Genomic DNA, 12,440 nt, shown 5'->3' with positions numbered 1-12,440 from the left:
GGTTCCCCCGTCCCTGGGATTCTCCAGGCAAGAACACTGGAGTGGGTTGCCATTTCCTTCTCCAGTGCATAAAAGTGAAAGTGAAGTCGCTTAGTCGTGTCCTACTCTTCACGACCCCACGGACTGCAGCCCACCAGGCTCTTCCGCCCATGGGATTTTTCAGGCAAGAGTACTGGAGTGGGTTGCCATTGCCTTCTCCTTCTAAGATATGAATGATCTTAATTGCTTAAACAAAGAAAACATTCAAGTAAAGTTCCCTTCCTACTCTTTAAAAATTGCCAAGAAGTTTAAAAACTATAACTCACTATTTATTACAATCTTCTTCTCCTTAGCTCTTAGAAAAATTATATTCAGTATTTCTAGTCTCATTTCTAAAATGAGACTGTCATGTCTTTTTAACTGTCATGTCTGACATATGTTTTAATGTAAGTTCATATTCTTTATATAATCAGGTAAAGTATAAATTATAAATTATGGGACTTCCCTAGTGGCTCAGACTATAAAGAATCTGCCTGCAATGCAGAAGACCCGGGTTCGATCCCTGAGTTGGGAAGATCCCCAGGAAAAAGGCATGGCAACCCACTCCAGTATTCCTGCCTGGAAAATTCCATGGACAGAGAAGTCTGGCGGGCTTTTCCCATAGTCCATGGGGTTGCAAAGAGTCAGGCACAACTGAGTGACTAACACTGAAGTACAAGTTGGTGGATGGGTAGATTTCATTTGTCTTTGTAAAGAAATGAATGTTATTACAGTATTGCAAGGTTTATTAGACATCCTGGGAAACTATAAAGTAGGAAGAATTCTTCTTGAATAGCTTCTAATGTATTATTTGTCTCCCCCAAGCCAAATAGCATCATATTTATCTTGAAATAACTACTTTTTACAAAATTATCCCTTCTCTCTTTTTAACGGCTTTATTAAAGCAGAATTGATAGACAAAAAACTATGCATATTTTATGTGTACAGTTTAATGAAGTTGATCATATGCATATCCCTTCTCTCTTTCCACCTCCTCCTCCAAAATTAAATCATTTTTTCACTGTCTGTGGAGAAAGATCCTGATAAATTAGTTTGCACTAAAGGTTTTGCTGGCAGATTCTAATATATTATTTCTTTTAGTCCTTATTTACATTTTAAAACGTTGGGTTCAGAACTCAGAATACATTAACCTAAAACAAATCATGATATTTCATATTAACCTTCCAAGTAAAGCAGAAAGAGCCTGCCTAGCATTTTCTGTGCTAAATTATGCCTGTGCCAGGCCACAACTAACAGTATTCATTTTAACTGGATAAAATGTTGAAAGTGCTTACTCGGTTCCAGACATTATGTTAACCATAAAGAATATGAAAGTTTTTAATAATTGCTGACATATTGTTTGTGTTTCCTGGATCTTATCATCAAATAACTCAAAACTAGAAGAAGATAAACAGTTATAGAATGAGATGATAAATTCAATAATAAAAATATGTACAGAGTTAAGTAGTATAAAAGATATGATTTGTCAGGATTGGCTTTACAAAGAAGTCTTCTGAGTTTATATATAAAGAATGAATAGTTGATTAGGATAGAAATAGGATGGAGAAGACAGGGAATCATTGCTTAATGGTTGCAGATCCTATTTGGTATATAAAAACATTTTGGAAAACATTCTGAGTGTTACTGATGCCACTGAATTGTAACCTTAAAAATGCTTAAAAGGACCAAATTTATGTTATATATATTTTTTCATAATAAAAGACAAATTTTTAAACACCCCATTAGGGAGTTCCCTGGTAGTTAAGATTTGGCACTTTACTGCCATCACCCAGGTTCAGTCCCTTGTCAGGGAACTGAGATCCCCTAAGCTGTGCTGCATGGCCAAAATTTAAAAAAAAAAAAAACAAAAAACAACTAAACATGAGTTGATTAAGCCACATTCATTTGTATGATGCATTGGTTATTTTCCAGTATAAATTCTGATTTATGATGTGAAATGATTAAATATACATTAAAAGCAGTAAAAAGTATCCAGATATTAGGCTTTTAAAAAAGCACATGCATGATGTACTACAGTTAAAACACAGTGCTGTGTACCTCTAAAAGATAAGTATCAATTTATTTTGATGCTTATACAATAAGTATGAATAAGTTTATTTTTCAAGTCTGTTTTACCTCAGCTCTTCGAATAAGCAGTGGCTGATAAACGTGAAGTACACAATAAATAAGTAAATGTGAGTATGAATACTGTGTGGGTGGAAAGGCTTCAGGAGATGCCATAAACATTACATTAGCCTAATGACTTGCCAATAGAAAAGGCATCTAACACGAGTAGGCTCTCATCTAACAAGAGTGGGCTAATAACTCTGTAAATGGCCTAAGGAGTGGTATGCCTTACCACTGGGCTGAAGTGAATACCAAAAATGTCAACTTCTGCACTGTTTCGGATGGAAACCAAGTAAAGTTTAAGGAACAGGAACTTTAATTTTGAAGCAAGCTATTAAAACCATTGAAAACTTGGCAACTTTTGATGGGGGGTTAATTTTATTATTATCTCTTCTTGCTAAACCTTGTTTGCCCCTCTTTTCTCCCCTTTTTCTCTTTTCTTAATCCTTCTTTATCAGTTCAGTTCAGTCACTCAGTCATGTCCCACTCTTTGCGACCCCTTGGACTGCAGCACGCCAGGCTTCCCTGTCCATCACCAACTCCCAGAGGTTGCTCAAACTCATGTCCGTCGAGTTAGTGGTGCCATCCAACCATCTCATCCTCTGTCATCCCCTTCTCCTCCTTCCTTCAATCTTTCCCAACATCAGGGTCTTTTCCAGTGGGTCAGTTCGTCTCATCAGGTGGCCAAAGTATTGGAGTTTCAGTTTTAGCCTCAGTCCTTCCAGTGAATATTCAGAACTGATTTCCTTTAGGATTGACTGGTTTGATCTCCCTGCAGTCCAAGGGACTCTCTAGAGTCTTCTCCAACACCACAGTTCTAAAGAAGCAGTTTTTTGGCACTCAGCTTTCTTTATAGTCCCTCTCTCACATCCATACATGACTACTGGAAAAACCATAGTTTTGACTAGACGGACCTTTGTTGGCGAAGTAATGTCTCTGCTTCTTAATATGCTGTCTAGGTTGGTCATGGCTTTTTTTTCCAAGGAACAAGCATCTTTTAATTTCATGGCTGCAGTCACCATGTGCAGTGATTTTGGACCCCCCAAAATTAAACTCCCTGTTTGCATTGTTTCCCCATCTATTTGCCATGAAATGATGGGACCATGATGCCATGATCTTAGTTTTCTGAATGTTGAGTTTTAAGGCAACTTTTTCATGCTCCTCTTTCATTTTCATCGGGAGGCTCTAAAGTTCTTCTTTGTTTTCTTCCGTAAGGGTGGTGTCATCTGTGTATCTGAGGTGGTTGTTTTTCCTCCTGGCAATCTTGATTCTAGCTTGTGCCTCATCCAGCCCAGCATTTCACATGATGTGCTCTGCATATAAGTTAAATAAGCAGGGTGACAATATACAACCTTGACATACTCCTTTCTCAATTTGAAAGCAGTCTGTTGTTTCATGTCCCATGGAACTATCCTTCTTTATAGTTTTTATGATAATGAAATGTTTCATCTAAAACAGCCAAATGATTAGAAGTTATAGAGTATAAATATAGAATTGAAGATAAAAATAATTTCATGAAAGAAATAGCTTTCTGCTGAATTAGGAGTGGAATATGGTATGGCTGTCGTTCATTTTATCCCATTCCTGGCATAAACCTCACGTGATATATCTACTCAATTTTGAACAGCTATAAACTTTTAGAAAATTATTTTCTTTCCTTGTGGATTCTTCAAAATAATCTAGATTATTGATAATGCTTAGAAATATAAAGCTCACCTACTTTGTTTAGGTTATATCTGCAGTAAATGAAATTGATACTTTGAAATTGTATTGTTAATAAAATTTCAACTTAAATTGCTTTAATCAATTTGGTTTTATTGGATTTGTGAAAGAACTGGTCTTTATTTATTTGGTAAAACCACAGTTATTTTGTTAGACTTTATATAGACTCTGTTAACCACTAAACAAGGATAAAAACCTTTAAAAGTAATTCTGTTCATTTGAGTAATTTTGAACAAAATATTCAGAGCAATCCAAAGTTGAAAAACAACCTCCGTAATAGTAAAGGAAAGTTTAATAAAGCCAGTGGAGCCAGTGAATTTTCATATGACTTCTTTTGTAGCTGTAGTTTATAAAATAAATCCACTTTAAAGGAATCTCTTATTTTTAAATAATTTGTTAAGTTTATTACGTAGTTCAGTTTTCCTAATTGAGTAAATTTCAAACTGTGGAAAATGTAATTTGTTTTCACATTTGTAAAAAAGAATTTGACTTCAAATTTACTTCCTATATTTGTTTGACTTACATTTTGCAGGATGGAGGTTTGCTCCTGAATAACCCTTCCGCATTAGCAATGCACGAGTGTAAATGTCTTTGGCCAGACGTCCCCTTAGAGTGTATAGTATCCCTGGGCACTGGGCGTTACGAGAGTGATGTGAGAAACAACGTGATGTACACGAGCCTAAAAACCAAACTGTCTAACGTTATCAACAGTGCTACAGACACGGAAGGTTAGTCTCTTTATTTGCTGTCTTAGTGTCCTTTGCCTTTAGAATTCAGTTTTTGGTAGGCTGTGCTGAAGCTCACTGCAAGAAGAACATTGTTACGTCTGTATTGCAGGCGTAGGAAGCACATGGGAGCAGGTCTTTGTCATTTCTCTTTCTCCTCACTCATTTCTACAGTGGCAACTTCTCTGTGTGGGAGCTAATGGTACCTTTGCCTCCTTACAGTTGGAGAAGTAGCTGAGGCAGGAGTAGCAAAAAGGCTTGGTTGGAGACTCTTAAGAAAAAGAAAAAGGAGGTTGGTTCAGATAAACACAGGATAACAGGGAGAGAATCAGAATATTTCTGGGTTATTTAATAACGTGGAGGCAAACCAGAATAAGCCCTTACTTCCACTCTGGCTACCCCTGTAATCTAGCCTTCGTAATAAAGCCCAAGTGATCCTTTATTTATTTTTTTTAAGGTTTTTAAAATAACATTTATTTCTTAAAAGTTAACATGTGCATAATAGGAAACCAAAATCACAAGAAGCAAAGAACGAAGTCATTCATAATCACAAGCAGTTTACCATTTGACATGTCCTTTTAGGTCTCATTTGTGTATTTTCACAACTATTAAAATGTAAATTACATCATGTCTTTACCTGGTTCCAAACCCTCTAGGCTTCCCATCACACTTAGAACAAAATCCCAAAGCCTCATTCACTGAAATTCACCAGGCCTTGGAAGACCTAGCTTTTGAATTCATCTCTTCCCCTTCTCTCAAGTGGTGTCCCCTCTGTAAAGTGTGTCCAGCTACACTTGAATTCTTGCTGTTCCTCAACTTCCTAAGAAGGCCCTGCCTCAGATATCTGTCTTCTGTTTGTAAAGCCTTGCCCAGATATCAGTACGTGCTTGAGTCCCTCCCTTAACTTCATTCTGGTCTCTGCTCAGATGTCACTTTCCCTGAGAGCCCATTTCTGTTCACTTTCTAATCTCTGTATCCCACCAGAATGTAAGCAGAAACTTACCCAGCTAACTATGTTGACTGCAGTGCCTGGCACATAGTAGGCAGTCAGTATTTGTTGACTTTCTAATTTTGGCCTTTGAGATCTAGAGCTTGAAATCTGTTATTAAATTTGTAACAAGAATTGTTCCCACTTAACAGCCCCTTGCTTCTGAATCTCATTCTCTCTCTATTATCTTATTACTGACTGAGTCATCAGCCAATGTGAGCATCTTAAACTTCCCACTAAGGACGTTTATTTACTAAATGATAACCCAAGAAACTTCCCTGGTGGCTCAGATGGTAAAGCGTCTGCCTACAATGCAGGAGACCTGGGCTCAATCCCTGGGTCAGGAAGATCTCCTGGAGAAGGAAATGGCAACCCACTCCAATATTCTTGCCTGGAAAATCCCATGGACGGAGGAACCTGGTAGGCTATAGCCCATGGGGTCGCAAACTGTTGGACACGACTAAGCGACTTCACTTTCACTTTCAACCCAATAAAAGGTGACATTCTGGATTTTTCACTGTCTACAATTTTGTTGTGAAATCAATAAAATATTCTTACCATAAGCAGTCTTCTTAGAAAAAGATAGCTTTGATCACCCAGTCTCATGATACTTATATGTATACCTTGTGCAAACCACATTATTGGCTAACTTGAAATTTTTAAGAAATATGAAATACTGCCTTTGTGCACATATACTCTAGTTAATGAAGAATTAGAGTGAAACTTGTAACTGCTGATATTAGATGGTTATTGATGTATAAAAACAGCAGTTTCCTTTGAAAGTTATATGCAAGACCTGAATGGTAAAAAGCACAAAACATTACTGAGAGAAATTAAAGCAGCCAATTATCAAATAATTGATAACTGTGCTCATGAATTCAAAATGTCAGTATTGTTATGCTGGCAAACCACAGATTGATTTATAGACTTCATGCAACTGCTAGAGAAATGAAAATGAAATTTCTGTGGGGTAGAGATTAACACGATGACTGTAAAATTCATATGGGTATGCAAAGGACCTAGAGTAACCAAAACAGTTTTGAAAAAGAACAAAATTAGAGGACTTAGATCCTCTGACTTTGAGGCTGTAAAACTACAGTAAGCAAGGGTGGTGTTTGCATTAGATCAGTGGTACCCAATAATACAGGAATTGATCCAGACATGTGTGCTCAAAAGATTTTTGACAAAGATAACTCGAAGAGGAAAGGATAATCTTTTCAACAAATAGTACCAGGACAATTAGATAACTGTATTTAAAAAACTGAACCTTGCTGAACCTTGACCCTTCACACCATATACAAAAACTAACTTGAAATGGATCATAGATCTAAATATAGGAGTTAAAACTGCAAATCTTCTAAAATACCCTAGAGAAAATCTTAATGACTTTGGGTTAAGTAAAGAGTCTTTGATAGTACATAAGAGGAAAAATAGATAAATTAGACTTCATTAAGTTATAAATTTTGTTCTTCAAAAGACACTTTTAATAAAATGAAGTGATAAGCTATCTACTGAAGTCAAATATTAGTAAAATATGTTCATCATCAGAACCAAATGTACAATCAGATGCAAAACATACAGAAAATGTTTCCAGTATATCATATATGGAATATATAGAGATGAAAACAAAAAAATCAATGGAAAAAAATGGCCAGAATATTTGAACAGACACTTCACTGAAGAAGATATACAGGGGACTGATAAGTACATGAAAGATTTTTCAACATTATTAGTCATTAGGGAAATGAATATTAAAAGCACAAAATACCAGTATACACCCTCTAAAATGATTAAAAATAAGACCCAACAATAACAAGTCTTCGCAAAGATAAAGAACAGTGGGACTCAGATAATCCTAATGGTTGACATGCAGAATGGTGCAGCCATTTGGAAAAGAGTGGTGTTGTTCTTGATAAGTATACTTTTACCGTATGAACAAGCAGTTTCATCCCTGAGTATGCAACAAAAATAGAACCATATATCCACAAAATGATTTAGGATTACTTCTAATAGCTGAAAACTGAAGAGAAGCAGACCCAGACCAGAGAGAACAAATTGTGTAATACCCCTACAGTGAATTACTACTTAGCAATAAAAAGGAAGAAACTGTTGATCCATACTGCAACATGCATTTCAGAAGCATTTTGCTGAGTACAAACAATAACCAGACACAGAAGAGCTGTATATATATTTGTAAGTTTGTTTATATGAAATTCTAGAAAAGGCAAAAGATGAAGAATCAACCATAAAGAGGCATGAAGAAGCTTTCGGGGTGATGGACAATATTCTGTGTCATGGTGGTTGTGATCAAACAAGTGTATACAGCTGTCAAAACCTGGCAGTTTAGACATTTAAAATTTATTAACCTTACTGTATATAAACTATACCTCAATAAAGATGATCTCAGGAAATTAAAAAACAACAAAAGGAAGGTTGAAAAGGCATCTCAGCGGTGGCTAACAGTATGACCGAAAACAGAAGAGAGTCCTGGAGCTGGGATCCTAATTTAACAGAATTATATGGTATATATCAGGAATTGAATTTCATTTCATAGTTATATTCAATATTATGGATTCTTTACTCCTGCCGTTAATTAGCTAGAATGTGAAAAATAAGCAAGGCTTTCTGATTTGCCTGAAATAGTATAATTTAAATAAACATAAAATTAGATCATTGCAGAATAACTTGATTTTTTAATTTGCCCTGTCCTCTCTTTGTTTTAACAGAAGTCCATGTAATGCTTGATGGTCTGTTACCTCCTGACACCTATTTTAGATTTAATCCTGTTATGTGTGAAAACATACCTCTAGATGAAAGTCGAAATGAAAAGCTGAATCAGCTGCAGTTGGAAGGGTTGAAGTACATAGAAAGAAATGAAGAAAAAATGAAAAAACTTGCAAAAATATTAAGTCAAGAAAAAACAACTCTGCAGAAAATTAATGATTGGATAAAACTAAAAACTGACATGTATGAAGGCCTTCCATTCTTTTCAAAATTGTGATGAGTGTGTATGTGTAGTCTCCTAACTGAATGCTTGTTGAGAAGATCCACAGAATAAGGAATCATGGGGTTCAGCATGATTTATCATTAAAATGCTCTTGAATTCTGGGGAATCCTGAAAAGACAGTGTTTGGACCAGCTTGCACAGTACAGAGAGAGTGTACTTGATTACAGAATTCATATGGAAATTAGGTTTTTATGATGTTAATAATTAACTGTGCTTTAGGAATCTTACTGTACTAGTTGGTTTTAGTACATATCGATGTTGTATTGTTTGATGTTTGAAAATTTATTAATATATGTGCCAAACAAGAACTGAAAACTATCACATTATACTTGGAATTTTTACTTTAGTCACCATAATCATGTTAAATTTATTTAATCATTGATTTTCTTTCATGTGGAAAAACTAATTTCTTCTTCATTACTTTAAACATTACTTAGGTTTTTGGTAGCTACATTCTGTGATCCAAATATTGCCTCCCACGATTGTCATGTGATCTAAACAGATGCAGAAAAAAAATGAAATTCTCTCTATCAAAGGACTTTTACATTTGAAATATGAAAGAGCCAGATACCATTTTCTATTCCAAATATGTTTATTTCAACGTTGTTTGGTTCCGAAAGATAGGTGAAGTTCCAGTCAACCACTTTTCCCTCCCTAAAACTTGAAGATAATCCTGTGTGTCAATTTTATAGCTCTAGCTTATCATTCACTCATATGAAATTAATTATTTGAATTTACTGAGGAAATACCCCATCATTAGCAAAAAATAAACTGTTGAAATAATCTGTTAAAAGGCTGATGTCATTTTTAAATTAATTACTATTTATAACGTAGCCTGTCATCTCTTTGTAGCTCTGTCAACAGTATGCTTTAAAAAAATGTCAGGCTTGTTTTATCTTAACTCCTTTAACCATCTAGACTTCACAGAGATTAATAACATATACAGCAACTTGCATCATTGTTTATGCTAACCAAATTCATCTTTGTTGTATTATCTATCTGCCATATAAATCCTTTACCATGTTTAGATTTGTCAAGAAAAATGAAAAGAGGTGAGTGTCCTTTGCTTTCTCTACATAAACTGGAGCTAAACCCATTACTGTGTCTTTGTATCAGTGCTGCGTAGAGCCAGTGAGGCATGGTTCACAGATGCCGGGGGAGCTGAGAGTCTGGATGCTAATTTGGGCTCCAATGCACAGTCCTTCTGTTTTGACTTGGAGGAGGGTGGATAACCTCTCTGGGCTTCAGATATTTCATTCTGGGAAGAGCTAGCTGTAAAATTTTATTTACTATTAGGGCAACTGGAAAGAAAATTCTACAAATGTAGAAGCAAACGATTAGAAGAGATGTGAAAATGAATTTTCGGTCCTACAGAGGTAAAATATCTGCTCTTTTCAAAGAAGCAAAAAATTCTCTGTTTCAGAAAAAAAAAATGTAATAAATTATCCAACTCATCAACTATTTTAAAAATATAGAAAATAAAAGTTGTAGCTCAGTCTTCTTTGGATAAATCTGTTCTTATTTATATGATCAGTGCTGTGTTGGTAATATTTCACTTCTGTACTTGCTGCTGCTGATGTCCATTATTAAAAATGGTGCCTTGGGTAGAGTTGTCCTTAGAGGCATATAGGCTGGGGTGGAGAGAGCCTGGCCAGGGTTATAATTACACTCTGCACCTCTCCCTCTCCCATGCCACACTTTATCCAGGAGAAAGTAGGTGACAAAGAAACCTTCTGAGAGGGAGGGAAGTCAGGAATACTGAGCATGCAGTCTGACGGGACACAACCCTGCGTCCTGCCCAGCAGTTTCTGACAATTGCCTTCTCCTTTCACTTGGAATAAATCTGCTAATGACTGAAGGACTGGGACCACTAGAGTTCCAGGCTCAAAATTTTACCTGACCCGCTATGCTCTAGAAATACTGGGTTGGCCCAAAAGTTTGTTCACACTTTTCTGTAACATCTTACAGAAAAACCTGAACAAACTTTTGGGCCAGCCCAGAAATTCCAGTTACAGTTTTAAATATTCCGTAAGTATCAATGCTAGTTAATGTGACTAGAAAGATAGCCCTGTAACATCCAAATTACAGTTTTTAGGGCCCCAAAATCACTGCAGATGGTGATTGCAGCCATGAAATTAAAAGATGCTTACTCCTTGGAAGGAAAGTTATAACCAACCTAGATGGCATATTCAAAAGCAGAGACATTACTTTGCCGACTAAGGTCCGTCTAGTCAAGGCTATAGTTTTCCAGTGGTCATGTATGGATGTGAGAGCTGGACTGTGAAGAAGGCTGAGCGCCGAAGAATTGATGCTTTTGAACTGTGGTGTTGGAGAAGACTCTTAAAGAGTCCCTTGTACTGCAAGGAGATCCAACCAGTCCATTCTAAAGGAGATAATCCTGGGTGTTCATTGGAAGGACTGATGCTAAAGCTGAAACTCCAATACTTTGGCCACCTCATTCGAAGAGTTGACTCCTTGGAAAAGGATCCCTCCTGATGCTGGGAGGGATTAGAGGCAGGAGGAGAAGGGGACAACAGAGGATGAGATGGCTGGTTGGCATCACCGACTTGATGGACATGAGTTTGGGTAAACTCTGACAGTGATGGACAGGGAAGCCTGGCATGCTGCAGTTCATGGGGTCGCAAAGAGTCGGACACGACTGAGTGACTGAAGTAACTATGAAGCTACCGTTGATTTCTAAAGATAGTGTAAAAAAAAATAAAAAAGATAGTGTAAAACAGTCCTTTCAGACCACAAATATTGCATATTCATATACATCTAGAAGAACTTGTACATATAAGAAAAATGCAGATAATTGGAAATCAAAATCTTCTGAATTTTCATTGCAAAGTTCAAGTACAATAAAAGTATTGCTTAATGCCATTTACATACTTGTAAATTGCATTCTTGTCCTAACATGATGCAGTTCATCTGTTTTATAGCTTAAGTTAACTCTCCATCCCTTGTTTTTGCTTGACTGATTATTTCCCTCTTAAACATCACAAGGTACTTTAGTCATAGCTTTTTTCTGGAACCACACATACGGCATCTAAGTATGTTCCCATGTCCCTGTCTCTGTCCTTGTTGCTTTTGCTTTTCTCACTCTCCAGCAAAAGGTACACCAGTTGGGTGGCACACCCATTTTCAGTTGTCCCCATTTATACTTGAAACTGATTATCTGAAGAATAGTGTCATTCACCTGAGATAACCTTCACTTTACAATGAAGCCAGTGCTTTCCTTTGTCCAAAAGCAGAGCGGATTTCTTTTCAGAAAAGAACAGAAGAAAAGGATACTCTCCTGAAATATGAAGACACACTACCAGGTGGGTTATGGGTTCTTTATTGGACTGTTTTTGACGTACGATCAGTTGTTCATGAGAAGAATGTTCTAAAGATAGATAATGGCCTAATTAGGTTCCTTCCAATGCAATAATTCTGTGATAATTTATAAAAGTAAACAGTGATCAAATGAGTTAAATGTCAGAGAAGAAATTAGGATATTCCTACTTATTCATTCATATCACTTATTCTTGTAAGATTTAACTGATGTCTTTGGCACACAGTTTATGCTTCTTGACAAATTCATTTAAATCAATTAGTTTTCATTCATGCTAATAAATATATCTCATTCTTTATTTTGATTTTTTAAAAATACAGCAATATGTGCCTTGCAGGTGGCTATATTTTGAAAAATGATTGAAAAACCAAAATGTATCTACTGTCAATAGGTTTACAGCTAAACCAGTAAAGTTCCATTTTCACCATAAGGGAAATTCCATAGCTCTGAAAGTAGAGAAACAAATGTGTTTAAGTGTTTTTACATCTATAGAGGAAATGTGAGTATCTTTATGAT

General features: G+C 36.1%; 1 protein-coding gene across 8 annotated transcripts in view; it reads left to right on the top strand.

Moving 5' to 3' along the window:
• PNPLA8 (patatin like phospholipase domain containing 8) overlaps positions 1-9,380 on the top strand; it is a 45,416-nt gene extending 36,036 nt beyond the window's left edge. For 6 of the 8 annotated variants that reach the window (XM_004007863.6, XM_004007862.6, XM_060414715.1 and 3 more), the window contains 2 exons: positions 4,400-4,595; positions 8,307-9,380. In XM_004007863.6, coding sequence (XP_004007912.1) covers positions 4,400-4,595; positions 8,307-8,581 — 471 coding nt within the window. In that variant the 3' untranslated portion in view covers positions 8,582-9,380. The remainder of the gene's footprint in view (positions 1-4,399; positions 4,596-8,306) is intronic. The other 2 variants (XM_042248560.2, XM_060414718.1) reach the window with 1 other exon arrangement.
• The last annotated feature ends 3,060 nt before the right edge of the window (positions 9,381-12,440 follow it).

This window comes from Ovis aries, chromosome 4, assembly GCF_016772045.2.
Source record: "Ovis aries strain OAR_USU_Benz2616 breed Rambouillet chromosome 4, ARS-UI_Ramb_v3.0, whole genome shotgun sequence".
Classification (NCBI taxonomy): domain Eukaryota; kingdom Metazoa; phylum Chordata; class Mammalia; order Artiodactyla; family Bovidae; genus Ovis; species Ovis aries.
The sequence above is the reverse complement of the archived record's forward strand: the minus strand, read 5'-3'. Positions and strand labels throughout refer to the sequence as shown.